The sequence below is a fragment of the Oryctolagus cuniculus genome, chromosome 9, assembly GCF_051225735.1.
Source record: "Oryctolagus cuniculus isolate XC-2025 breed Fujian yellow rabbit chromosome 9, ASM5122573v1, whole genome shotgun sequence".
NCBI classification, from domain to species: Eukaryota; Metazoa; Chordata; class Mammalia; order Lagomorpha; family Leporidae; genus Oryctolagus; species Oryctolagus cuniculus.
The window spans coordinates 5292092-5318805 of NC_142875.1; the positions used below are offsets into that span (position 1 = coordinate 5292092).

General features: G+C 41.8%; 1 protein-coding gene across 4 annotated transcripts in view; it reads left to right on the top strand.

Moving 5' to 3' along the window:
* Positions 1-26714, top strand: part of NALF1 (NALCN channel auxiliary factor 1) — a 679231-nt gene that overhangs the window by 647201 nt on the left and 5316 nt on the right. Inside the window, exon 3 of one of the 4 annotated variants that reach the window (XM_089303409.1) lies at positions 15981-16037. The exons of the other annotated variants lie outside the window; for them this stretch is intronic. Within the exon in view, the coding sequence (XP_089159535.1) occupies positions 15981-16037 (57 nt within the window). The remainder of the gene's footprint in view (positions 1-15980; positions 16038-26714) is intronic. 4 annotated transcript variants of the gene reach the window in all.

The following is a 26714-nucleotide window of genomic DNA, read 5'->3' on the forward strand; positions in this document are numbered from 1 at the left end:
ACCTCCAGAACTATATTGAATAGCAGTGGTGAGAGTGGACATCCCTGTCTGGTACCAGATCTCAGTGGAAATGCTTCCAACTTTTCCCCATTCAATAGGATGTTGGCTGTGGGTTTTTCATAGATTGCTTTGATTGTATTGAGGAATGTTCCTTCCAAACCCAGTTTGCTTAGAGTTTTCATCATGAACGGGTGTTGTATTTTATCAAATGCTTTCTCTGCATCTATTGAGATAATCATATGGTTTTTCTTCTGCAGTCTGTTAATGTGGTGTATCACATTGATTGTCTTGCACACATTCAACCATCCCTGCATACCAGGGATAAATCCCACTTGGTCTGGGTGGATGATCTTTCTGATGTGTTGTTGCATTCTATTGGCCAGAATTTTATTGAGGATTTTTGCATCTATGTTCATCAGGGATATTGGTCTGTAATTCTCTTTCAGTGCTGCATCTTTTTCCGGCTTAGGAATTAAGGTGATGCTGGCTTCATAGAAAGAATTTGGGAGGATTCCCTCTTCTTCGATTGTTCTGAATAGTTTGAGAAGAATTGGAGTTAGTTCTTCTTTAAATGTCTGGTAGAATTCAGCAGTGAATCCATCTGGTCCTGGGCTTTTCTTTGTTGGGAGGGCCTTTATTACTGTTTCAATTTCTGTCTCAGTTATGGGTCTGTTTAGGTTTTCGATGTCTTCCTGGTTCAATTTAGGTAGGTTGCATGTGTCCAGGAATCTATCCATTTCTGATAGGTTTCCCTGTTTGCTGGCATACAAGTCCTTGTAGTAGTTTCTGATGATTCTTTTTATTTCTGTGGTGTCTGTTGTTACGTTTCCTTTTTCATCTCTGATTTTATTGATTTGGGTCTTTTCTCTTCTTTTTTTAGTTAGTTGGGCCAATGGGGTGTCAATTTTGTTTATTTTTTCAAAAAACCAGTTCCTCGTTTGGCTGATTTTTTGTAATGTTTTTCTTGATTCAATCCTGTTGATTTCTTCTCTGCTTTTAATTATTTCTCTTCTCCTACTAGATTTGGGTCTGGTTTGCTGTAGGTTTTCTAGATCCTTGAGGTGAATTGAAAGCTCATCTATTTGGTGCCTTTCCAATTTCTTGATGTAGGCACCTATTGATATAAACTTTCCTCTTAACACTGCTTTTGCTGCGTCCCATAAGTTTTGGTATGTTGTGCTGTTATCCTCATTTACTTCCAGAAAGTTTTTGATTTCTCTTTTGATTTCTTCTATGACCCATTGTTCATTCAGGAGCATGTTGTTCAATCTCCATGTGTTTGCGTATGCTCTAGGGATTCCTGAGTTGCTAATTTCCAACTTCGTTCCTTTATGGTCTGAGAAGCTTCATGGTATGATTCTAATTCTTTTGAATTTGCTGAGACTTGCTTTATGGCCTAGTATGTGGTCAATCCTAGAGAAGGTTCCATGTACTGCTGAGAAGAATGTAAAATCTTTAGCTGTAGGATTGAAAGTTCTGTATATATCTGTTAGATCCATTTGGGCTATAGTGTCATTTAAATCTACTGTATCCTTGTTGATCTTCCGTCCTATTGATCTGTCTATTTCTGAGAGTGGAGTATTGAAGTCCCCCAGTACTATTGTATTGGGGTCTAAGTCTCCCTTTAAGTCCGTTAACAAATCTTTTAGATAAACCGGTGCCCTGTAGTTAGGTGCATATACATTGATAATTGTTATATCTTCCTGTTGAATTGATCCCTTAATCATTATGTAGTGTCCCTCTTTGTCTCTCTTAACGGTTTTTGTGGTAAAGTTTATGGTGTCTGATATTAAGATGGCTACACCCGCTCTTTTTTCATTTCTGTTGGCATGGTATATCTTTTTCCAGCCTTTCACTTTCAGTCTGTATGGATCTTTGTTGGAAAGATGTGTTTCTTGTAAGCAGCAAATAGATGGGTTTTGTTCCTTAACCCAATCAGCCAATTGGTGTCTTTTAACTGGACAGTTCAGGCCATTCACGTTCAATGTGACTAATGATAAGTGGTAACTTTGCCCTGCCATTTGCCAAAGATAAGTTCTAATATATGCTTTGAATTCCCTGTGATCTTTTGCTGTGAACTTTCCTTCCTTGGTTTCCTTCCTTTACCTTCTTTCATATTGATGACCGTGTTTCTTTGTTTCTGTGTGTAACACATCTTTAAGCATCTTTTGCAGGGCTGGACGAGTGGCAACAAATTCTTTCAATTTCTGTTTGTTATGAAAAGTCTTTATTTCACCTTCATTCACAAATGATAGCTTTGCAGGATATAATATTCTGGGCTGGCAGTTTTTCTCTCTTAGTACCTGGGCTATATCTCGCCATTCCCTCCTAGCTTGTAGAGTTTCTGATGAGAAGTCAGCTGTGAGTCTGATTGGAGATCCTCTGAGAGTAATCTGATGTTTCTCTCTTGCACATTTTAGGATCTTTTCTTTATGTTTCACTGTGGAGAGTTTAATTACAACGTGTCATGGTGAGGATCTCTTTTGGTCGTGTTTATTAGGGGTTCTGTGAGCTTCCTGTACTAGGATTTCTCTGTCCTTCTCCAAACCTGGGAAATTTTCTGCTAATATCTCACTAAAAAGGCCTTCTAATCCTTTCTCCCTCTCCATGCCTTCAGGAACTCCTAGAACCCGAATGTTGGGTTTTTTAATAGTATCCTGAAGATTCCCGACAATATGTTTTAGATTTCTAATTTCCTCTTCTTTTCTTTGGTCTGACTGTATCCTTTCCTGTTCTCCGTCTTCTAAGTCCGATATTCTCTCTTCTGCTTCACCCATTCTGTTTGTAAGGCTCTCTATTGTGTTTTTCATTTGATCTATTGAATTCTTCACTTCAGTCACTATCCCAGTTTCCTGTTGTACTAGTTGTTTCGTTTCATTTTGATTCCTCCTTAATATTTCATTTTCACGAGAGAGATTTTCTATCTTGTCCATTAAGGATTTCTGTAGTTCAAGAATTTGTTTTTGAGAACTTCTTAATGTTCTTATCAATTTTTTGAGATCTGCTTCTTGCATTTCTTCTATGTCATCATCCTCATAATCTTGAATTGGGGTGTCTTTTTCATTTGAGGGCTTCATGGTGACTTCCTTGTTTTTATTACCTTGGTTTTTGCGTTTGTTATTTGGCATATTGGAGATATTTGGTTTCTTCACTGTGGTGCTTTTTCTTGTTATACTATGACTCTAGATTAAGTGGACTATCTGTTTTTGATGGAGCCTTAGGGCTTGAGATGGGTGTGGCCTGAGAGCTCTGTTTGGTGTGCCAAAGGTGACACTCCCAGGTTAGGCGTGGTAAACCTCTCTCTCTCTCTCTTTCTTTTTTTTGATTCAAAAGGGAAGTTATTCTGCACAGCTGAACGAAGTTGGAGGTAGTTAGCAGGCAAATGATATACCCACAGGAGCCAGAGATCAGAAGCTCTTTCCCAAGGACCACACAGGGAATCTGTTCGGCCCTCAGAGTGGGCTCAAATTCTCCTTCAGTCTCCCACTGGGTTGCCAAAGTTACGGAATTGTAGCGTCTCTGGAGAGTGCTCACGTGAATTCCGTGAGTTCTCTCCCCCACCGTCTCTTTTTTCACAGTCTCAGTTCAGTAGCACCACAAATTTACTAGGTCCTAATCTCCTGTTAATTCGCCCCGCCCAGAGTCAGGTTTTTCTGCTAGGCTCAGGGCCGGTGCAGACCTGAGGTCGCTCTGCTTATGACGTATGTCCAAGATGGCGCCTGCTCTTTGTCTTGCTCGCCCTTGAGAGGTGAGCTGAGAGAGAGAAACCCGTGTCCGTACCAGTCACCTTTTTTTTTTTTTCCTCTCTCTCTCTTCCAGTTAGCCTGGTGAAGTTTCCCCCCACCGGGGGTCGTTCCCTCTAGTCTCCTCTCTCCACTTGCCTGCCGGTGTCTCGGGCTATTGAGGTTCGGCTCACCTCGTGTTCCAGCGCTGGTGTGTTTAGTCTGCCACTGGTGTCCCGAACTGTGGGCTCCCACGCTCTCCACGCAGGTCCGCTCCCCTTCCAGCGCCGATGTGTGGACTCGGAGCCCTGGACGTCCCAAGTCTCCCCGCTGTTGTCTGTGTGGCACACACTCCCCTTCGAGCACTGGCGCGCAGAGCCTGCGGCTTGCGCAGCTTGGTCCCCCGGCTCGGCTTCCGCGGGGTGGGCGACCTTGTTCTCCCAGTAGGTCCTCCGATTCACGGCCACTCAATCCAGAAGAGTTTCCTCTGCAATATTTTCCTGGTTCTTTTTTCTGAGGCTACCGTAACTCCCCTTTTATTAAACTAAATTTTCCCGGACTATCGGTGCGCACCCTCACTATTCCACCTTCTTGGCTCTGCCCCGATATCAGATCTTAAAGGGCACTTTTTAAGAACATACAAAGCCAAAGTAGTTCTCAATAGCTGTCTCTTCTCTTGCAATGTAATGTCTGCTAATGTGTTTAAAAGGTCGTTCCACTGCTTGAACCTTCCTTTTCACCCTCCCCCACCCCACTGCCCTGAGAGGTCAACAGCAGCGGTGCCACTGAGATCACCTGTGAGTAGGAGCCAGACCAGATGACCACACTACAACCTTTGCTGCGATGCAGTAGACGTTCCACACTCCAGCAAAACCCAAATTGTGTCTGCTTGTAACGCCTGCAACACATGAAATTCAAGAGACCCAAGCATGAAGATTTAGTCCCTGCCAACTGACAACCATGATGGTTGGTTCCAGATTTATTCCACGGTATTTACTCAATTCCTGATTAGAGGCCACGGAGGTCATTTCTAAACTTCTGTTACAAAACCAGTTCTGTCAGGGGTACATCGAGTGCACCTGTGAGTTTTTCCATAGGATAAATACTAACGTGCACTTGGATCCCAGAGTCTATGCACTCAGTGTTTGGCAGGCATTGACCAAACAACTGATCAGATCCCGCCCCTCCTCAACATCCTCCTTCCCTAAGAGGCTCTCATATCACTGCAGGGTTCAGCTGGACCCGTTTACCCCACCTCCCAGCCTCATCCAGAACCACTTTCCCTTGGAGACCGAGTACTCCAAATGCCACTCTTTCTGGAACTCTTCCAACATTTTTTTAAAGATTTATTTATTCAAAAGTCAGTTACAGAGAGGAGAGGCACAGAGAAATAGAGATCGATCAATCAATCGATCGATCGATCTTCCATCCAATGGTTCACTCCCGAATTGGCCGCAGTGACCGGAGCTGTGCTGATCTGAATCTGGAATCCAGGAGCCTCTTCTGGGTCTCCCATGTCGGTGCAGGGGCTTAAGGACTTGGGCCATCTTCTACTGTTTTCCCAGGCCATAGCAGAGAGAAGAAGATAAGAAGTGGAACAGCTGGGTCTCGAACCAGCGGCCATATTGGATATTCGGGCCAGGGCGTTAACCCGCTGCGCTGCTGCGCCACAGTGTCCCCCCCCCAACATCTTTGTCTGGCTAATCTTTAAGCACCTGTCACTCCCACAGAGAGGCTTTCCCTGGCCTCCAAGGCTGGGACATAGGCAGGTGAGCCCCGAGCATCCCACACCTCTCCTCCTGTGACACTTCCCCACGCTGCCTTTTGAGCACAGCCACATGCCCTTCTCCTCCCCCTTTAGGCAAATGGGGTTAGGGTAGGAGCTCATGTTGTCTGTGGCTCTATCGGTGGCATCCTCCCAAGTGTCTGGCACGGAGTCTGTGCTTGATAAGCAAATACTGAATGAATGGGGGCTAACAGAAGGAAGCTGTGGTGGCCTCTACCTTTGAGCCAGAACAGAGTTCCAAGGTAGGAGGAGCAGCTTCAGGAAGGTAAGCAGACTCAGAGCGCCCGTGCAGCCCACACAGGCAAAGATGGGGCTGACAGATGCATGTTAACATCACGGCCTCACAGGAGTTCCTTTCGGAGCCTTTCTGTCCTTGCACCCATCTCTCCTGGTACACACAGGCTCCTGTGGAATACAGCCCACACTATCAGCACAGGACTCCATCGCTCCGCCCAGCCTCCAGGACTGCAACTGAGAACACGTTAGAAACAAGTGAGGGCTGAACCTAAGGAACCCCATTTGTAAGTGGGTGCCCAAACTGAGTGTTAGGGGTTGGGGGTGCCCACTGGCTCCCCTGGTTTGGATGGTGCCATCCTAATGCTAGCACCTTAGAATGTTATCTTATATGGCTATAACTGTAGGGAGGTAATCAGATTACAATGAGGTCATCAGAACGCATCTTAACCCAATGATATCCATCAAGGATTAGTCTGCTAAGACTGGCTTAACACGACACCTCAGACTGGGTGCTTTGACCAACATTCATGAACTGTTCTTGCCAGCCTGGAGGCCAGATGCGCAGGGTCAAAGTGCGGGCAGGCTTGACTTCTCCTGAAGCCTCGCTCCTGGGTCTGTCGATGGCAACTTCTCACTGTGTCCTCACGAGGTCTCCCCCTGGATCTTCAACAGATGAATTTGGAGGGGACACTACTCAGCACAGAACAGTCTGCTTACAAGGGGAAAGCTGGACACACAAACATACAGAGGTAAAACACCACAAGGGAGATGGAGAGGGAAGCTGGCTGCTCACCAGCCAAGCAGAGACACCTGCGACAGACCCTGCTCTGAAACCCTCAAAGGGCGACAGCCCTGCCCACACCTTGTCTTTGTAATTCCAGGCCCACAATACTCCGTTCTTTTAGCACCAGATCTGTGGGACTTTATTGTAGAGGTGCTAACAGACCAAGAAACTGGGGAATTCCTTACAATTTTGGAATAAAATAGGAACATGAAATGCTGTTTGTTCAAGAAGAGAATACGTTCTACACAATGACAATTTTGTGTAGCTCAAAAGTTCTAGAGAATCAGGGGACAGGAAGCAAGGGAAAGGAGTGGGGAAAAGCAGCAAGAGTGCCCAGCATGGAGGCCCTGGAGAGCCACAGTCATGCAGAACAAGTCAGGGTAGGAGAGGCGTGAACCCTGCAGATCACCCTAAACTGCGCCACAAAATAATGTTTGTGAATGTCACAAGTCTCCTTTTGAAGGAATTTCAGATCACAGTTTGCCATACCAAGGTTGCACAGCGTCCAGTATGTGATGGTTTGATAACTCAAAGATTTCAGGTCAAGTTTCACAAAGCTTTATCTAGGGAATATGTAGCAAATGTGTTTTCCCTGGTAAAACCAGGCTGAGAACCTCACCCTGCTCTAAGATGTAAACCCATCTAAAAGGAAAAACCGAGTAAAAGGAAAGGAAAATCCACCCAAATAAACCTATTTCTAGAAAATGTTCTTCCATGGGGAAAGGCCTCTGTTCTATCACTTCTAGCCTGGTTTCATGGGTTTTGAAAGAAACTATAGACTAATAGATTTTATTTAATACTTTTACGAAATTCCTGGACAGATTTCAAATTCCCAAATTTAGTCTGTAAGAAAAGAATGATTTCTCTCTTCGTTTCATTTGTTCCCTTCATGAAGAAATAAGTAACTTTTAAAAGCATAGGGAGGCCGGCACCGTGGCTCAGTAGGTTAATCCTCCGCCTGCAGCACTGGCATCCCTTATGGGTGCCGGGTTCTAGTCCTGGTTGCTTCTCTTCCAATCCAGCTCTCTGCTGTGGCCCAGGAGGGCAGTGGAGGATGGCCCAAGTGCTTGGGCCCTGCATCCACATGGGAGATCAGGAAGAAGCTCCTGGCTCCGGATCGGCACAGCGCTGGCCATAGCAGCCATTTGGGGAGTGAACCAGCAGATGGAAGACCTTTGTCTGTCTCATTGTCCATAACTCTGTCAAATTAAAAAAAAAAGCATAGGGAAGCTTCCATTAGGAAAATTTTCAAATTTATTAAAAAACATGACCTCAATTAGCACAGAAAGCAAGCAGTGAGGCCATATAATTAGACACTCCTTGTGTAATATCATGAAGGCTTACAGCTCACACAGCCAAGTGTCTTTCTGTGCTAACAGGTGTATTGCTATTGGCTCCTGGACCATTGGACCTGCAGAGTAGGGAACTGAGGTGCTTGGGACTGGTTCATTGAGAAAGGTGACACAATAGCATTTTCTGCCATGAGACAGAAATGCAATTAGGGGCTCTCGACTCATTTCTTCTACACGATAGCTCAACATTTAAATTTAGGAAGAAATCTTGAGTAGAGAAACTAGGTAGCTTTCCACAGTTCCTTCAAAGGCCAACAGATCTGTCTAGCATAGTTCATTGCTCTTCTAAACTTTCATCAGAATTCTATTACATTTATAATTATTTTACAATTCTGATTTATAGTAAGAATCCCCTTGATTGTGGCTTTCTCTTCATGAGCCTGACTCCAGGGTTCTATTAACCATGTCTCTGCCTTTTATATTTATATAAATTTATATATGCATATAATATATGTAAGATTCTTGCTATATTTTCTGTACTAGGGAGGAATTTATAATAAATGTGAATCTATGTTTATTCTTTCTCCTCCATATTTTACCTATTAAGTGTTTTGTGCCTCCTTTTCTCCTTATTTTCTTACATTTTCACACAGGATTTAATGAAGATATATTAGAGACCCTTTGTATTCAATTGCTGCCTTAACAAACTGCCATAATCTTGCAGGCTTCCATCACCAAATATTCACATCTCACAGTTCTGTAGGTGTGATGTTTCACACTGACCTTACTCGGCTACAGTGAGGGATTTGCAGGCTGTGTTCCTTCCTGGACACTCCAAAAGATCAGCTTTCAGATCTTTATGATTGCTGGCAGGATTCTGTTGCTTGCTGTTGTAGCTCCAGGTACGGTTTCTTTGCTGGCTGACAGCCGAGGACAGTTCCCAGCTTCTAGAGTGCTCACATCCCTCCCATCTCCCTCCATCTCCAGAGTCAGCAATGGTAGAAAAGTCCCCATGTGATGAATGTTTCTTACCTCCACTTCTGCCTACTTCTCCTCACTTTAGGAGCTCACATAACTGGACTTGTCCTACTCGCATAACTGAGGATGATAATCTCATTTTAAAGTCAGCCAGTAGGCAACCCAGTTCCAGCTACATCATTCATTCCATTTTTGCTATGAGGCATAAAATGTGCACACATTCTAGGGGTTGAGAGTTGGACTTTTTAGGGGTTGGATCATGTTGCCTGCCATGTTTGCACAGTACCAGGCTTTGTGTCGGATGCTGGTGAGACCAAGAGGATGAATAGATGTGGTTCACACCTAAGAAATACATTGTCCTCTGAAGAAGCAAGCAAATTAAGTGAAGATTCTTCTGGAAACTTTACATATAAAGTATTGAGAAGATATTAGGGAAGAAGGAAGCTATCTCAGAAGTAACTAGAAGAGTGTTGTTGTCACAAACCAAAAATGTGAAATTGAGATGCAAAGAAACTATGCTTCTCCAGGTTTAAATAGGTTTTCTTTAAAAAAATAAAATCCATGGTGAAGATTTAATTCAGTTTCTCAACTCCTTTATGGTATCTATCTATCCCCATAATATAATGTGATTATATTATAATGACTATTATTACTACCTACTAATAATTTAAGTGCCAAACATTTACAATGAACTATCATTCCACCTTCACAGTGTGTCCTTGAGGAAAGTGTGAGGACACTTGCAAATGTCAGACACCTAACTCACACTGACTTAACCACAAAAGGGAAGCCATTGGTTTGTATCACAGACAAGTCCAGAAATAAACATCACGGTGTGTTATTCATCAGATCCATGATACACGATTGATGATAGGCATAATGGATGATACATAACGGATGACAGGCAGACAATATAGACAGCTGTATGGGCAAATGGATAGGTACGCTGTGGGGAGCAATCCGGACTGGACTAAGTTACTGAAATTAAGACTTATTCTATGCATCTGCTCTCCCACAACATGGCGTTGGGAGAGAAGTAAACAGCTTCCGCACAGCTGCCTCCAGTTCAACTAATAAACTGTAGGACTTGCTCCTGATTGGAGAGCAGCGTACTCGGCGTGTGGGCAGCCGAGTTGGGATTGGCGGAGGAGGACTATAAAGGAGGAGAGAGACGGCATGCACCGGGAACATCTATGGGGAACATCTAAGGGAACCCGTGCAGCCCCCGAGAAAGCTGGCCAGCGGTGTGCCGCTCCCCTGCGGAAGTGGGGAATGCGGCCAGGGGGAACTGCCCTTCCACGGAGGTGGAAGGGATAGTAGCCAACCCGGGAAGAACCAGCAGCAAACCCGGGGAGGGCCGAGCAGACGAAAGAACAGCGCAGGGTCCTGTGTCGTTCCTCCACGAAGAGGGGGAGCGACATAATGGTGCCGTGACTCAGATAGGAAACCTGACTCGGATTAGGAAACCTAGGACGGATAGGAAACTTAGGAGGGAAGAAACGGGAGGAACTGGGAAAATATCGGAGAGAGAAACTAGCAAACAGCCTAGGGAAAATATCGGAGAGAGAAACTAGCAAAGAGCCTAGGGAAATTACCAGAGAGAGAGACTAGCAAACAGCCTAGGGAAAAGCCGGACGAAAAGGGTGCCGGAAGAAGCTATTGAAAGCCTAGGCATAGACTCGGATACAGACTACGGGGGGAAGCTGGGAGAAATCTCTAAGGTCGAAAGCGAAAGTGAAAGCTAGAACAAACAGACTCGGACGCGGACTGTGGGGAGAGGCCAGGAGAAATGAGGGAGGAATATTGTTGGAAGAAAACTTAGGGAAACATACCGGGTAGAGAAAAATGTTAGGGAAATTGAAGCCGCGGGGGGCAGGCCAAGGCGGACACGAAAGCCACTTTGGGATTCTCAAGTTAGCCCGGGAATAGGGGGCGAAAAGTTGAAACCAGAAGCTGAAACGTGAGCCTGGTTGGGATCCGTCTGATTAGCCCGGGGAGCAAAGGACGGGAAGCCAAACCGTGGGGCGGAGACGTACGCTGGGTTGAATTCGCCAGGCTAGCCCGGGGAACTTAGATTGAATGCTAGTGGCGGACACGTAAGCTACGCTGTGTGACTCCCGTGGAGGCCGCCGCGTGCAGAGAGAGCACAGGGCGTGAATAGATAGGGAACGGGGCTGGAGTGAGGCCGTGGTGCAGACGCGAAGGGCGTGGAGACCGCGGAGCGCGTGAAGCCAAGCCGCGCAAAGCTGAGCCGCGCAGATGAGAGAGGCTGAAGCGGCTCAGAGCCGGCGAGGCGCCGGGAAGCTGCGCGGAGCCGTGAAGCTGCCGGCAGGGCGAGGCACCGGGAAGCTGCAGGGATAAGAGAAATAGAAGTTTAGAAATAAAATGAGAGAAATAGGAATGCTGGGAGATAGAAGTAAAATGGGAGAAATAGGAATGCCCGGAGATAGAGAAATAGAGAAATAGAAAGGCCTCCCTACAACACTGCAATGTGAGAGCTTGGATTCGGTCTGCCCGATTAGTGAGGCGATGAGCACCTGGGCGGCTAGCAGCTTATGCGCCGCAGGTCACCGAAGACAGGCACGAATTAACATCAGTAAGGCTTCCCCACAATACAACCATTAGGAGGCTTGGATTCGGTCTGCCTAATTAAGGCGGTAAGTGCCAGCAAGCAGCTCGACCAGAGTATGAGCTGCAGGTCACCGAAGATAGGCACAAACCAACACTAATAAGTCTCCCCCACAATATGGCGCTGAGAAGGCTTGGATTCGGTTTGCCTGATAGGTTTTGTAAGCACCTGCAGGCAGTTCTAGCAGAGTAGAGCATGCGCTGCAGGGCACCGAACACAGGCATGCATCAGTGCCTAGAAACCTCCTCACAACATGGCGAAGAGAGGACCCGGATTCGGTTTGCCTGATTGATAGGACTTGTAAGAGCCTGTGGCAACTCTAGCAAGTAGAGCAGAGTGTGTGCCGCGGGACACCGAAGACAGGCGCGTATCAACGCCAAAAAATAAAAAGAAAGGGGGATCTGTGGGGAGCAATCCGGACTGGACTAAGTTACTGAAATTAAGACTTATTCTATGCATCTGCTCTCCCACAACATGGCGTTGGGAGAGAAGTAAACAGCTTCCGCACAGCTGCCTCCAGTTCAACTAATAAACTGTAGGACTTGCTCCTGATTGGAGAGCAGCGTACTCGGCGTGTGGGCAGCCGAGTTGGGATTGGCGGAGGAGGACTATAAAGGAGGAGAGAGACGGCATGCACCGGGAACATCTATGGGGAACATCTAAGGGAACCCGTGCAGCCCCCGAGAAAGCTGGCCGGCGGTGTGCCGCTCCCCTGCGGAAGTGGGGAATGCGGCCAGGGGGAACTGCCCTTCCACGGAGGTGGAAGGGATAGTAGCCAACCCGGGAAGAACCAGCAGCAAACCCGGGGAGGGCCGAGCAGACGAAAGAACAGCGCAGGGTCCTGTGTCGTTCCTCCACGAAGAGGGGGAGCGACAGTACGCTGACAGAGAGATCAATTGTTGATGTAGTTTAGAGACCAGACTCAGATGTGGATCTATAAATGCGTCTTTTCCTTTCTCCAGTCCAAGCTCCAAATCCAGCTTTAGTGTTCTTTCTCCCTATCTGAGGTTGCTCCTCTCTGTGTTAATTTCAGAAGCAGAGTCAGGTTTCAGTCTCTAACACAGAAATTTCAGCAGGAAGAATTCTCTTCCCTCCTGTCATTTTCACTGATGTCCTGAGTCAGAGCACAGCAGCGTGGTGTCTGCTGCAAGACCTCCAAGCCCCCATGCTTGTGCCGTCCATGACTGTACTAGGGGCTAGGATTCTCTGCTCAGGGAGTTTAGGCAGGGGACCCTTCAGGAAGTGAGAGGGTATGAGATTAGCCTCATTTGAACTGCATCCATTGAGTCTGGAAGGGCTCTTCCCAGAGGTCTCCTGCCAACTGGACTGCACATTGCTGCTGTAGAACAAGGAAGTCTGCATCAGTCTCCCAGCAGCCGGCTCTGCACATGGCTGAGTGAAGCCCAAATCAGCCCCGTTAGGAGGTTAATGTATTTATTACTATTGTTTTAACCACTGCGGCTACCATTCACATGCTGCCTATTCTTGTTAGTATAGCTAGTCTTTGAAAATAAACAATTTTGGTCAAACATCCTATAAAGACAGTGTCCATTTTGCAAAGTCATTTGTATAACTTGATATTTTTAAACTAGGAAAATATGCTAAGTTATTTGAAAGCATCAAGTGCAAATGGACAAGCCAAGGGAAGATAAGGGAAACCATAATCTAGCACCAAGAAAACAGCATTTTATGCCATGGAGAGTGCTTCCAAAGTGTTTCCATGGCATGATTTAGTGTCTTCATACTACAGCGTATGAGCACAATGTAAATTAAATGTTCTATTATAAAATGTTTATTTTCCTTTTTTGCTGCATAAACATGCTGCAATGAATATATAAACATACCTATTTCCATACACTTCTCATTCATGTCTTTAAAATTAATACCTTTAGGCCGGCACCATGGCTTACTAGGCTAATCCTCCACCTATGGCGCCGGTACCCCGGGTTCTAGTCCTGGTTGCCCCTCTTCCAGTCCAGCTCTCTGCTGTAGCCCGGGAAGGCAGTGGAGGATGGCCCAAGTGCTTGGGCCCTGCACCCGCATGGGAGACCAGGAGGAAGCTCCTGGCTCCTGGCTTGGCACAGCGTGCTGGCCATAGCGGCCATTTCGGGGGTGAACCAACGGAAGGAAAAACTTTCTCCCTAACTCTGCCCGTCAAAAAAATAAATAAAATTAATACCTTGAATTCCAGTAGGAAAGGCATGCAAGAACTTAAGCCTTTGCATACTCATTCCAGAAACCCATAAAGTCTATTAACCACATAAATCCTCACCAGCAATGTATTCTCCTGCTCATCTGACTCATTGGTGGCCACAGAGTGTAAGCATTAACATTTCCCTGTTGTAAGTGAAATACTGCCCATTGTTGTTTCCAACTCCTTAAATATTAGTGTTTGAATTTTTTCTATGGGACTTTTCAATTCCCTTTTATGTTGCTTCTTAACATGTTTCTCTTAATGCAGAACAATCATTCCTACTTCCTCCCGTCTTTCATCATCCCTCATGCACATTCTCCTTTTTTTCCTGTGTTTTTGTTTCTTGCAGGAAGCACAGAGTTTTAAAGAATGCCGAGTTTAGAATCAGAGGTTTCAAACACATGCAGGAGACCCTATGAGCCCAACTTCTCAACACATTAGCTTACATTGTATTGCCTCTAGGAAACATTTCAAAACATGTTTCACTTTTCCTGGTCTTACTTCAGTTTAATTGGTCTTTAATCCTTCCAGATATTTTTAAAATGTAATCAAAGAGATAGAAGATATCTAAGGTAGTGTTAGAATGACTACCTTTGTCATTAGAGATCGGATATTCTAGGTTTCTTAAGTAACTGCTAAGTATTAAATCCTCCTTTACAAAAAATAATTTCCAGGTATTTTATCTCAATCACATTAAATTGATTCTTTTGATTAATTAGTGAGCATTGTCAGACTTCTTTACATTGTGTTAAGACTTTATCAGGTTTTGTATCTTCAATAGTAAGTGTAAATCAGTGACCCCAAAGGGCAATAATGGGAAAGCAGAACAGAATATGCCAAGACACTATTGTATGAAGTTAATAATGAATAGGAATCTCTACTTACACTGTAACTAAGAGAAGAAACAACTAGTACTCTGCCCGAGTCTGTACATTTGGAGATTAGCATTCCAGAACTCAAACTAAAGCATTGTTTTCTGTTACCCAGTAGAAAAATTACCACTAAGAGGACTTAGTGTGCACTTCAGAGAAACAGCATCTTGAAATGGACCTGCTTGCCATCCATCCAAGGCTCCACCTGACTGCACTCAGTGTTGTTACCGCTTATAAATCCTTGAAATTCCTTTTTGATAATCGCTGTCTAATGCTGCTTTGTTTTCAACTGAATGTTCTACCTCCCATGTCAAAACTACTAGAGATCAACTCAAATCTGAAAACTAAAAGGTAGCAAATCTTCCTAGTTAATATTCTTTGTTCCTTTTCTATGAAATTAGGCTGATTTTATCATACACTGCCCTGATGCATTTGCTTTAAGAAATCATTGCTTTTCTTGAGTTGGGGTATAGCCCACCTATGTTCTAACATGAGTAAACATTTTGATTAAAATCAAAAATTAGGGAAATAATTTTTCCTGAACTCCTTGCAAATAAAGTCAGAGTCTATTTATGAGGTAGTTACATGCCTTGAAGCCATCAACATTGGTAGGCATATGCCCCAAGGGTACCCAGACCTTCAGATGATTTCTTATGTATGATGTGATCACACGGAAAGTCTGCTTTTGTTTAAAGGAAGCAAAGCGGGATATGTGGTTCATGCTGGAAACATACTGAAAAATCCAAGCATTGCAACACTGCCCCTTTAGTTATGAGTCCTGGTTTGAGACACTTGCAGCCACTGCTTTACCATATAGCTTCCTGTTCATGATTCTTTACTTTGCAGAGTTGTGGTTACCATGGATTTCTAATCAAAACAAAAAGACTGGGAACCATATCCTATTCAATGACACAGATTTATAGCATGTGAGCCCCATAGTGACATCTCAAAGAAAAAAATAGAAACAGAGCACAGTAGGTGACGTTCAACAAGGAACCTAAAGTGGGTTTTGTGTGGCTTGTTGGGCAATGGCATGAACAAAAGCAATGCTGAGCTGGTAGTGCTCACAGGAAGTCACAGAAACATTCGTGGGATAAATACAACTTTTTTATATCTTCTTTAGTGTAGATCCATGTAGCACACTTCAATTTCTCAGATTTCTTGTGTGTGCTTCCTGAAATTCCTTCACCACCCTTCCCACTTGGGAGAGCAGCCCAACCTGAAAGTGAAAGCATTTTCTAACAATAGCTGGTTCCTACTGATGGAAGACAAAGAAGTTGTACTCTGTATTGCGTAGCAGCTGACTCTTCCTGTCTCCCTTTGGAATCCCTGATACTTGGGCACTTATCAGAATAGAGAAGAGGGACATGAGTCATTCTGTTCTGAAATGCCCACTGCCTTGCACCTGCACCGCGTGGGTGATGCAAACAGCTGCACTGCACCGTGTGGCTATTTGGAATCCATGTGGCTTTCCTTTTCACTAAAGGACCATCAAGGCAGCTCTCAAATTTCTTGGGGACTGGATGGAAAACTAAACTATTTGGTAAGTGTATATTTCTTTGTTGATATTTTTGTTTTCTATTTTCTTGGAATAATCACTTTGTTTCCCCCAAAACACCTTTTATTTAAGGAATGCGAACTCCATGCATTTCCTAAGTACAACTTTAGGAATATAGTGATTCTCCCCACCATACCCACCCTCCCACCCACACTTCTTCCCTCTCCCATTCCCAGTCTCATTCTCCACTAAGATTCATTTTCAATTAACTTTATACACATAAGACCAACTCTATTCTGAAGAGTCCAACAGTTTGCATGGAAAACAAAACAAAACAAAACAAAAAACTGTTCCTCAACAGTCAAGACAAGGGTTGTTCAAAGTCATTGCATCTTGAAGTTAATATCACTTTTAGAAACTCTAAAGAAGCACCCAAGAAGGATACATCTTTTGGAAGTACTTAGATATAATTATAATTCAACTCTGAATATAGAGATCTTGCACTGGAAGTTAGTGCACAGTGACTGTTGTTTAACAATTAACACTCTTATGTATGACGTCAGTGATCACCAGAGGCTCTCAACATGAGCTACCTAGGCAATGGAAGCCTTTTGAATCTACAAACTGTCAGTATTTAGACAAGGCTATAAGCAGTGTGGAAGTTCTTTCCTCCCTTCAAAGAAAATTACCTCCTTCTTTAATGACCACTTCTTTCCACTGGGGTCTCACCCATTGAGGTCCTTCACGTAGGACATTTTTTGCCACAGTGTATTGACTTTCAATGCCTGAAATGCTCTCATGGACTTTTTAGCCAGACCAGAATGCCTTAAGGGCCGATTCTGAGGTCACAGTGTTACTTAAAGCAATTGTCATTCTATGAGTCTCCTATGTGGACTGCTTCCCAAGTTGGAGCATTCACTCCTTTTTAATCCTATCTATTACTATTACCAGACACTGAATCCTATCGATATGATCACTTTAACCCTTAAGCTTGGTAGTAAAAATACCATCTTAAGGAGATTTTAAACTGTACCCTTAGAATTAAGTCCATAGGAATATATGTGGAACTATATAGCTTTACAGTTACAAACTTCATAATTATAACTTTAGGAACATGGTGATTCTTCCCACAGTGCCCACCCTCCCAACCATACTCCCACTCCTCTTCGTTCTCCCTCTTATTCTCACTCTTATTTTTAACTGAGATTTTCAATTTACTTTATACACATATGTTTAAGTCTATGTTAAGTAAAGGGTTCAAAAAATATGAAAAAAGAACAAAAACTTGTCAACAGTCAAGACAAGGGCTGTTCAAGGTCATTGCTTCTCAAAGTGTCAATTGCACTTTTATAGATTGCCTTTTATGTGCTCTATTAGTTATTACAGGTCAGGGAGAACACGTGGTATTTGTCCCTTTGGGACTGCCTTATTTCACTAAGTGTGATGTGTTACAGATTCATCCATTTTGTTGTAAATGACTGGATTTCTTTACCACTATAGTATTCCATGGTGTACATATCCCATAATTTCTTTATCCAGTCTTCCATTGGTGGCATTTGGGTTGATTCCGTATCTTAGCTATTGTGAATTGAGCTGCAATAAACATGGAGTACAGACAACTGTTTCATATGCTGATTTCATTTCACTTGGATAAATTCCCAGGAGTGGGAAGGCTGGGTCATATGGTGGGTCTGTATTCAGATTTCTGAGGTATCTCCATACTGTCTTCCATAGTGGTTTTACCAGTTTACATTCCCACCAACAGTGGATTATAGGGTACCTTTTCCCCCACATCCTCAATAGCATTTGTTGTTGATTTCTGTATGAAATCCATTTTAACTGGAGTGAGGTGAAACCTCATTGTGGATTTGATTTGCATTTCCCTGACAGCTAGTGATCCTGAACATTTTCATGTATCTGTTGGCCATTTGGATTTTCATTTTTGAAAATGTCTATTTTAGTTCTTTGCCCATTTCTTAACTGGGTTGTTTTATTGATCTCTATATATTCTGGTTATTAATCTTTTATCAGTTAAATAGTTTGCAAATAACTTCTCCTGGAATAAATTTTTATAATTAAAGAATTACTACCACCATGTTAAACGCCAATGTTAAAGTGTAGTATTTAGCAGTGAGAATTAGGCTTCATTTCAGCCTTATTCCTTTTGGCTGCCTGCAGTCTTGTTCTTGGTGAAATACTGGAAAAAGGTTAAGAACACTGGTTGAAGAAATTCTCTGCTTAACTTCAAAACACTTCAAATGCCCAATATATTTCTAAGCTTAGTTTAAGGTCTTAATGAGTAAATACTTTGAAGGACTTCTCTGCCATTTTAACATGGGTCTTTGATTTTAATTTCATTTAGTATCATTTTTCAGTTTTTATTTCAACTAATGCACAGTTAGCTGTTAGCCCTGAATGGCTTTTACATAATCATGACTACATGTGCCTTTCCTCAGAGTGAGTACCACTGTTTTTCTTATATGTACATCTGTTATATTTTAGTGTTAGGCTGCATGTGATCTAATGCCTCCACTTCACTGTTGCATTCTCTTACAACTCAAGATGAATTATTTCAATTATTTCTTGGTTTCCTCTCTCACTGAATAAATAATATTTGTGGACAAGCACACTGCTAAGTTTTTGAGAACATCAGGACCATGTGGTGGAGGAACCCTTACCTTCAACAACATCAACCAGAAAAAGAAGTGATATTATTGTATTAATGTTAGTTAGATGCAATGATGGGAGCCTAACTCAACATTGCAGATTTGGTGCATCTGCCTCAACTTCTACCCAAAACCAATTTGTTCTCAAACACTAGTATTATTTACTAAATTTTGGATTTTAAAATATAAAAATGATAGATATGCAACATCTGATTCTTTCTGCAGATGATCATGCAATTAGGAGTTTTTTCTATATTTCTTAGATTGACCTTCCATTTTATATTGTCTTACTTGCCAAATTTTAAAATAATCCCCAGGAAATTAGCAAAGTCTATACAGATTATTCATTGCTTTCTTTATCTTTAGGGAGAAAAGTGGACATACTTCAAACACTGGTACTGTTTTGTAATTTTGTAAGTTATTTTTAGGCAAATCCTAGATTGCATTTATATAAAACTACTATTGTAGAAAATATAAAATGAAGAGATAAAGCTGTAACACAAATTTCAAAAACCATTTTCTACCACACTAAATTAGGATTTATATGATTGTGAAACATGGTCTTGGTGAGCAGTGAATCATTGCATTTAAGTCTGCGTGTGGCTCCTGGTCCACGCTGGCAAGCTGAAGCCAACATTTTACCTCCCATCTGTCTCTAAATCCTGTTGAACCTGAAGTAAAAACTATAAAGATGAGACATTCATAGAAGCAAGGAAACCTAGAAAGTAGGACATTGTGAGAATTGAGACTTTAAAAAAAGTATGGAATAGAAAAAGCAGATGTGCCATCGCCAAACACAGCCCGATATGAGTCTTCAAAGAAAAGTCTGAAGACTGCAGGAGAGATGCAAACTGTTCTTTCAGGAGGACCCTTTGTTGAGCAGGACTTCTTTGGAGGAACTGCAGAGAACAAGAACACAAAATAAGCCAGAAATTACCTGGTGGATGAGATTGCCAGCATATGTGAGCTGCCAGGCTATCGTTCACTGTTCCTACAGGCTTCTTGGTGGTGCCGGCTCAATAAAACCAGGGGTCTACTTCCTAATGACACCGAATAAACCACCGAGATGGATGAGAGCAGCCTCTGCATTCAGTGCTCCGAGCACTGGGAGGGAGGTGCAATCTGACTTCTTGTTCCCTACTCACTCACTGGAAGGAGAATTCTGCCTCTTAGGCAAATTTGACAATTGAAGGAGACAAGAGAAAAATGTTGCATAGAAGGACTGGGATATATCCAATGTAAGCTTTTTTTGGAGAAACTAAGACATATCCAAAGGGACAACAAAGGCAGGAGCTAGGGAAGGATTGATTATGAAAGCAATGCTAGAGAGATGGAAAAATTTTCAGATTGAGGCATTCAGTAAAAGCCATAAAGAAAGGGCTGGTAGACATCTTGAAATTCTAGAATACAACATATTAGGAATATTCAAGGTTTCAAAGAGCATAATACACTCAGACCGTCAATGAAATGAGAATAATAGTAACAGTGTGGTACACAGGATTCAGAACCACCTGATTTCATCTTTCAGTGACTGTTACATCACAGGCAAAAAGGACATTGCACATCGCATTATGATTGCTAATCATCTAGTGTGAAAGTCGGGAGTTCTCTTGGGTTTTTCAGATGGGCCCACTGCAATAACAAAAGACACAAAAGTCAAAAAGAAGAGGCCAATGGAGGGGTCGGAGATTGTAGACATGGGACGGACTCAACCCAATGTTGAGAGATTTTAAAGAGGGACAGAGGGGCCATGAGCCAGTTAATACAGGTGGTTTCCATAAGCTAGGGATTTCCAATCAACAGCCAACAAAAAATCAGGATATCAGTTCTAAAACCACATAGAACTGGATTCTGCCAACTTCTTGAATGAACTTGGGTAATCAAGGCCAACACCTTGATTTCAGTCTCATGAAATCAATCAAAGGAGACAAACTAGTCCAATCTACCCAGAATTCTGACTTCTAGTACTGATTTATTTGAATGTCATTTATAGCCACAAAATGCTAGCACTAGATTTTAGTACTAGAAATGGAGAAAAATTGTGACAAGCACCACAAGAAAGTGGAGAAAGTTGGTGATACAAAATAGAAAACCCATATTTCCTTAAACAGGCAACTCATAGATGAATGGATTTTAAAGACTGTTAATGAGGGAACATTCTAAAGGAAATTTAGGGACATGTCATGTAGTATCAGAACGTTCAGAAGAACTTTATCTTGTAGTTGTATGGAAATTGAAGTTGTTGAGTCAAACCATGATTATTTAGCTGAGAGGATTTCCCAAATTATTAAAGGTGTGGCTTGATTTTCTCTCATTGCTTATAGTAAAATGCAAAAGGAGAGAGATCTGTTGGACAATAAGTACCCACTATAGAAAAACAACTGGGCATATGACTATAGAATCTGAGAAATATGCTAATAGAAGTACTGATGCAAGGCCAACATTGTGGTACAGTGGGTTAAGCTGCCACTTGCAAAGCCAGCATCCCATATTAGCGTGCCAGTTCCAGTCCTGCCTGCTCTGCTTCTGACCCAGAGATGATGCTCCAAGTACTGAGGTCTCTGCCACCCCCATGGGAGACCCAGATGGAGTTTCTGGCTCGTGGCTTCACCCAGGTCCAGCCCTTGCTGTTTCGGACAATTTTGGAAATGAATAAGCAGATGGAAGAGCTCTCTCTCTTCTCCTCCCCATCTTTCTGATGTTCTGTCTTTCAACTATACAAACAAATCTAAAGAAAAAAAAAGCTACCCAAATGCAAATTCATGCTACTTTTCACAGAAAAAGGGAAGACAACTTATAAACAAAACTGTAGTGGAGGTCAGGGGCCAAGAATCATAAGAATATTCCCAGTCTGCAAAGCTAATGGAGTCTATGCCACCAAATTTCAAAACTGTTTTGGATCAGTGGACTTCTTTTGTCTGTTTCCTCTTGTTTTGAAGCACGTGTCTGGAACTGCTACCCTAAGCCTGTTTTATTATTGTATGTTTGGAGCAACTCACTTTCTCACGTCACAGATGGAGATTACTTTTATCCCAGGACTTATTATGCCCAGTATCATATCCATAAGTGATTTAAATTATTCAGATAATGAAATTTAGGGACTTTGAACTGATAAAGGATATTTTTTTTTGTTTCCCACACTGAGGTGATGCTTTGTTAGCCAGAGAATTTTGAGACATTGCAATTGGGTCAGTTCTCACCATGATACTAGAAAATAAAGCAATGGCTCCAAAATTTAGAAAAGATTATGCATCTCATATCCCATATTCATAGAAAATGATTTTCAAAAGGGAAAATTATTTTCAGTTTTTAAATTAGATATGCACACTCTTGAAAGTTAATTTTCATATGGTTTATGTGAAAGTCTGGCAGAACAAAAGAGTAGTCTTAGAAGGACATTTAGGACCCTATTATTGATTGTAGTGGAAAAATCATACTATCTGCAACAAAAACAATCTATTCACATTAGAACATTAAAAATGGTACAACTGTGCCATTTAACTGAATGACTTAGTGATATAGAGATGACAGTAGAATATTTTTCCTTTCTGAAAAATGATTGGTAGAACCTCTAGGAAAAACTGTATAAGAGAATTATCAGTTAAATATAAAGTTACCCACAGTTCATGACTTTGTGAACTGATAACATAGAATAAATGAATATTTTGTCTAGTAGTCAAATATTTTGATATTACCGTGATGAAATGATTAAATGAACAATTTTTTCACTTTCAAATTTCGAAGTTAACATACACATCAAAATTATTGAAAAATGTAACTGTAGTAGGTTGAGTATAAAACCAAGATTTGGAAATTAATGGGCTAGGGAAGAACTACAGTGAGAAATTTATGCAATTTTCTTATTTGAAAATAGTTAAATATGGTCTAAAATAAATGGATTAAAAATAGATATAGAAACATACCAGGGGGCTGGTGCCGTGTTGCACTAGGTTAATCGTCTGCCTGTGGCGCTGGCATCCCCTGTGGGTACCGGTTCTAGTCCTGGTTGCTCCTCTTCCTGTCCAGCTCTCTGCTGTGGCCTAGGATAGCAGTGGAGGATGGTCCAAGTGTTTGGGCCCCTGCACCCACATGGGAGACTGGAAAGAAACTCCTGACTTCAGATCAGCACAGCTCCGGCAGTTGCGGCCATTTGGAGAGTAAACCAATGGAAGGAAGACCTTTCTGTGTCTCTGTCTGTAACTCTACAAAAAAAGAAACATACCAGTTAGGTTTATGAAGATAATCATCTCCAACTTAAAAAAGCCAAACAAGACACCCTCAAAAGTGACCCTAGAGAATGGGATTAGGAATAAAGCTAAATCTTACTTTCCAATTTAGACCTTTTGATAGCCTTATTTCCATGTTATTTTTATTAACATTGTTTCCATTTTTAAAATAAGTACGGTTATTAAATACATTAAATATTTCAATTCTCCTGTATAAGATTACCCTTCACCCAGATGTACATCAACTGTTAAATGGATAAAGAAATTATGGCTTATATACACTATGGAGTACTACTCAGCTGTAAAAGAAAAAAAGGAAATCTTGTCTTTTACAAGAAAACGGACATAACTGGCAATGATTAGACTTAGTGAAATAAGCCAGTCCCAAAAAGACAGATACCATATCTTTTCGCTGACTAACTAATGGAGTACCTAAAATGTGAATTATTAGCATGAAATGGACATTGAAATTTGATGATTGCTTATAGTCCTTCTCTCTTCTGTTGAGAAACAGTGTTTTTTTTTTTCTTCATACTATTTGTTGAATTCTTTTACTTAGTGTAGGGCTAACTTTATGATCATTAAGTATACTTAAAGTAGATCTTTGTAAAAATTAACAGTGGGAATGGGAGAGGGAGGAGGAAGAAGGGTTGGAATGTGGACAGGAGGAGGGGTAGGCTGGGAAGTATCACTATGTTCCTAAATCTGTATTTATGAAATACATGAAACTTGTATAACTTAAATAAAATTTAAAAATATTACCAGTCTTACACTCAGCACTTTTAACAACTTCTATTAAGAAAAAAGGGTGTTTAAATAAGCAGCAGAATAAAGAGGCATAGGACTGTTCTACTTCTGTAGGCAATGAATGGATAAGCGAATATGAAAATGCCATCTGACCAGGTATGGCCCACACACACTGAAGAAATGGGGAACTTCAAGAGGAACAAAAATCAGATCATGTTACAGTACACTGAGAGCTTCCTGCAAGCCCGAGTTGCTGCATTTAAAGGCATTCTTATTGGAATATTAAAATAATTCTCTTGAACCCAGAAAAAATAGTTCAAAGGTCAAATATCCTTGATTTTTCAAACATAAAGATGTCCTACAACCTCCCAAGAGAAAAAATTCATATTTGGTTGGAAAGAAAATATAAGTAGCAACTTTCCCTTTCGAAGTGAGTAGACCAACACATGCAGTGTTTGCTGTGAGAAACCGTGCATGGCATGACGGGGTGGACAGGTACAAGTAAGCAGGACAAACCAAGCAGCCTTATTCCCAGGACAGTGTCACTGGAACTCAATGATTGCAGTCACTCCCTGATGGCATTGAACTGAGCACCAAACGCTCTGGTCACGTACAGGCTGTGTGTCTGAGAAAGCAGCAAAGATACGTGCGGAAGACAAAGATGTGGGGTTTGCAGCAGGAATCGAACTGTGCGTCCCCACCCAAGAGGGGAGCACTCCCGATTCTGATGGCCACAGTTCCTCCCTCTGCTCTGCATGTTGCCCAGGAGGCTGCGGACCTTGTATTCCTCCTAACTTTATCTACTGGAAGTAGCTCCAGTGTGTTTCTGTTCATGATAATCAGATAATCCCTGAACAAAACAAATACAATATTGAAATGTTCAAGATTACTAGGAGGGGAGACACAAAATGTTAATAATTTGAAAATAAATAGGTCTGAACCATTTCATTGTAGCCAAAAAATGATGGCAGATGAGTTGAAGAATGTAATATTTTGTTAAATTAAAAATTAAAAACCCTCCCTGGTAATTTGACAAATATAGGTTCAAGCATGTGTATTTTTTAAAAGATAAATTCTAATAGAATTCATAATGGCAAAAAATTCAAGTTACAAAAAAATTTAAATTTCTCATGTAGTAAATATTAGAAAACAAAGGTAATGGTAAAGAAATACCTCAAAGTGTTTACAAATGCTATTATATGGGGATGCTGCAAAGAATTCAAGCATGTGAATTCCGACCATAACTCTCAGTGGATTAAATTTTCTTTTCATCCATTGTGAAACTCTTAGAAGTATAAAAAGAGAAAAGCATGAAAAACTAAAGTAATGGACAAAGATTTTAGACAAATGTGCTAATATATATAGGGATTACAGGAACAAGACAACAGCAACACAAATTAAAAAGCTAAACAAAATCTGTAGAAGGAATTAATATTAATGAGGAAATCAATATAAAAATAAATAGGGTCCAGTATTGTGGTGCAGCAGGGTAAGCCACCACTTACAATGCTGGCATCCAACACTGGGCTGCTGGTTTGAGTGCTGGCTGCTCCGCTTCTGATCCAGTTCCTGTTAACGTTCTTGGGAAGGCAGCATAAGATGGCAGAGGTGCTTCCATACCTGCCACTCACCCAGGAGACCTAGATGGAGTTCCTGGCTCCTAACTTTGACCTGGCTCAGCCCTGAACGTTGTGGCCATCTGGGAAGTGAACTAGTGAACAGAAGATCATTCTCTCTGTCTCTCCCTATGTCATTCTGCCTTTCAAATAAATCTTTTAAAGTAGATAAAATAAGTACTAATGTTTAAGAGTTGTATTCTTTGTATTAATACCACATTAACATGAAAAAAATAAAGAACAGAATCAATATAGTTCAGATACAATACTAATAGGATATTCCCTTCCTACCTACCTCACTTTTTTAGTTTTTGAGATATTTTTCATTTACATGAAAGTCTAGGGTTTAATGCTGTACCACAGAGAGTTTAGCAGGTGCAGGTAAAAAGAGGAACCTTAGTTCAGCAAGAATGTTTGCAAGGGCTACAAGCAATGTTCAGATGGCATAGAAGAAATCTTAGAAATTGAGATGCCATAGAAAAGAAGGAAAACTCCAATAAATTGTATCACACACTAAAATTCACCCAATGTTTTAGAAAGTAGGGAAAAGACATGAAGGGATAGGGAATGGGAACATTAAAATGTAAGGCCTGAAGAACCTTAAGGGGAGTAAGGCTTGAATAGATCAGAGGGATAATAATCCGGATGAGAATCCATGCCTAGCCAAACAACCAACTAAACGTGTGTTACAGACAACACATCTTTAGGCATCCTGCATCTTGTAAACTTACCCTCACAAGCTTTTCTTACTGAATACACTGGAGGACGTGGCCCCCAAAACGGGAAGGCAGGAGGCACAGGAATACAGAAAACAAGAAATCGAAGCTGGAAGAGAGGCAGCAAGAATCCCAAGTGGATGGTGCAGAGTGGTTTCTAGGGTGGTACCTATGCCGCAGGAATGAAAGCAACCAGCCCCAAGAGCTGGAGGCGTCAAAGGTGCTTCTTCAGAAAGCAAGCTGGGAGAAAATCAGTGGAATGGAATCAACTGGCAACATGTTTTGGGTTAACTTAACATGCTCAAGGAAAATGAGAAAGTTTTAGGGAAATCTGAGTGGTCTAGGAATAGAAAATTGGAGTTTACTGTGTGGCTAAGAATTGTGTGTATGGCATCCTCATAGAGGGGACACCAGAGGGAGGAGGCAAATTTGTTTTATCCAAATTCATCCTAAGGAGAAATCTACAGATAAATGCAAAAGAGGAAGTAAGGAAAATCATAAAACATGTTTTCTCAGAGTTGGAGCTCAATATAGAAACAGTTAAAAGAAGTGCAAATATTTGCCTATAAGAAAGGATAATCTGAGTTGGGGTAGGTGGAGGGGTTTTTTCTTTCATTTTATAAATACCCTGTAGAATTGTTTGATCTTTAACATATGCATGTATAACTGATGCAGACTCTTGTTGAAAAGATGGACAGAGGAAAAAAAGGAATATTAATTGTGCCAGTCACAAAGAAGGGTTCAAAAATTG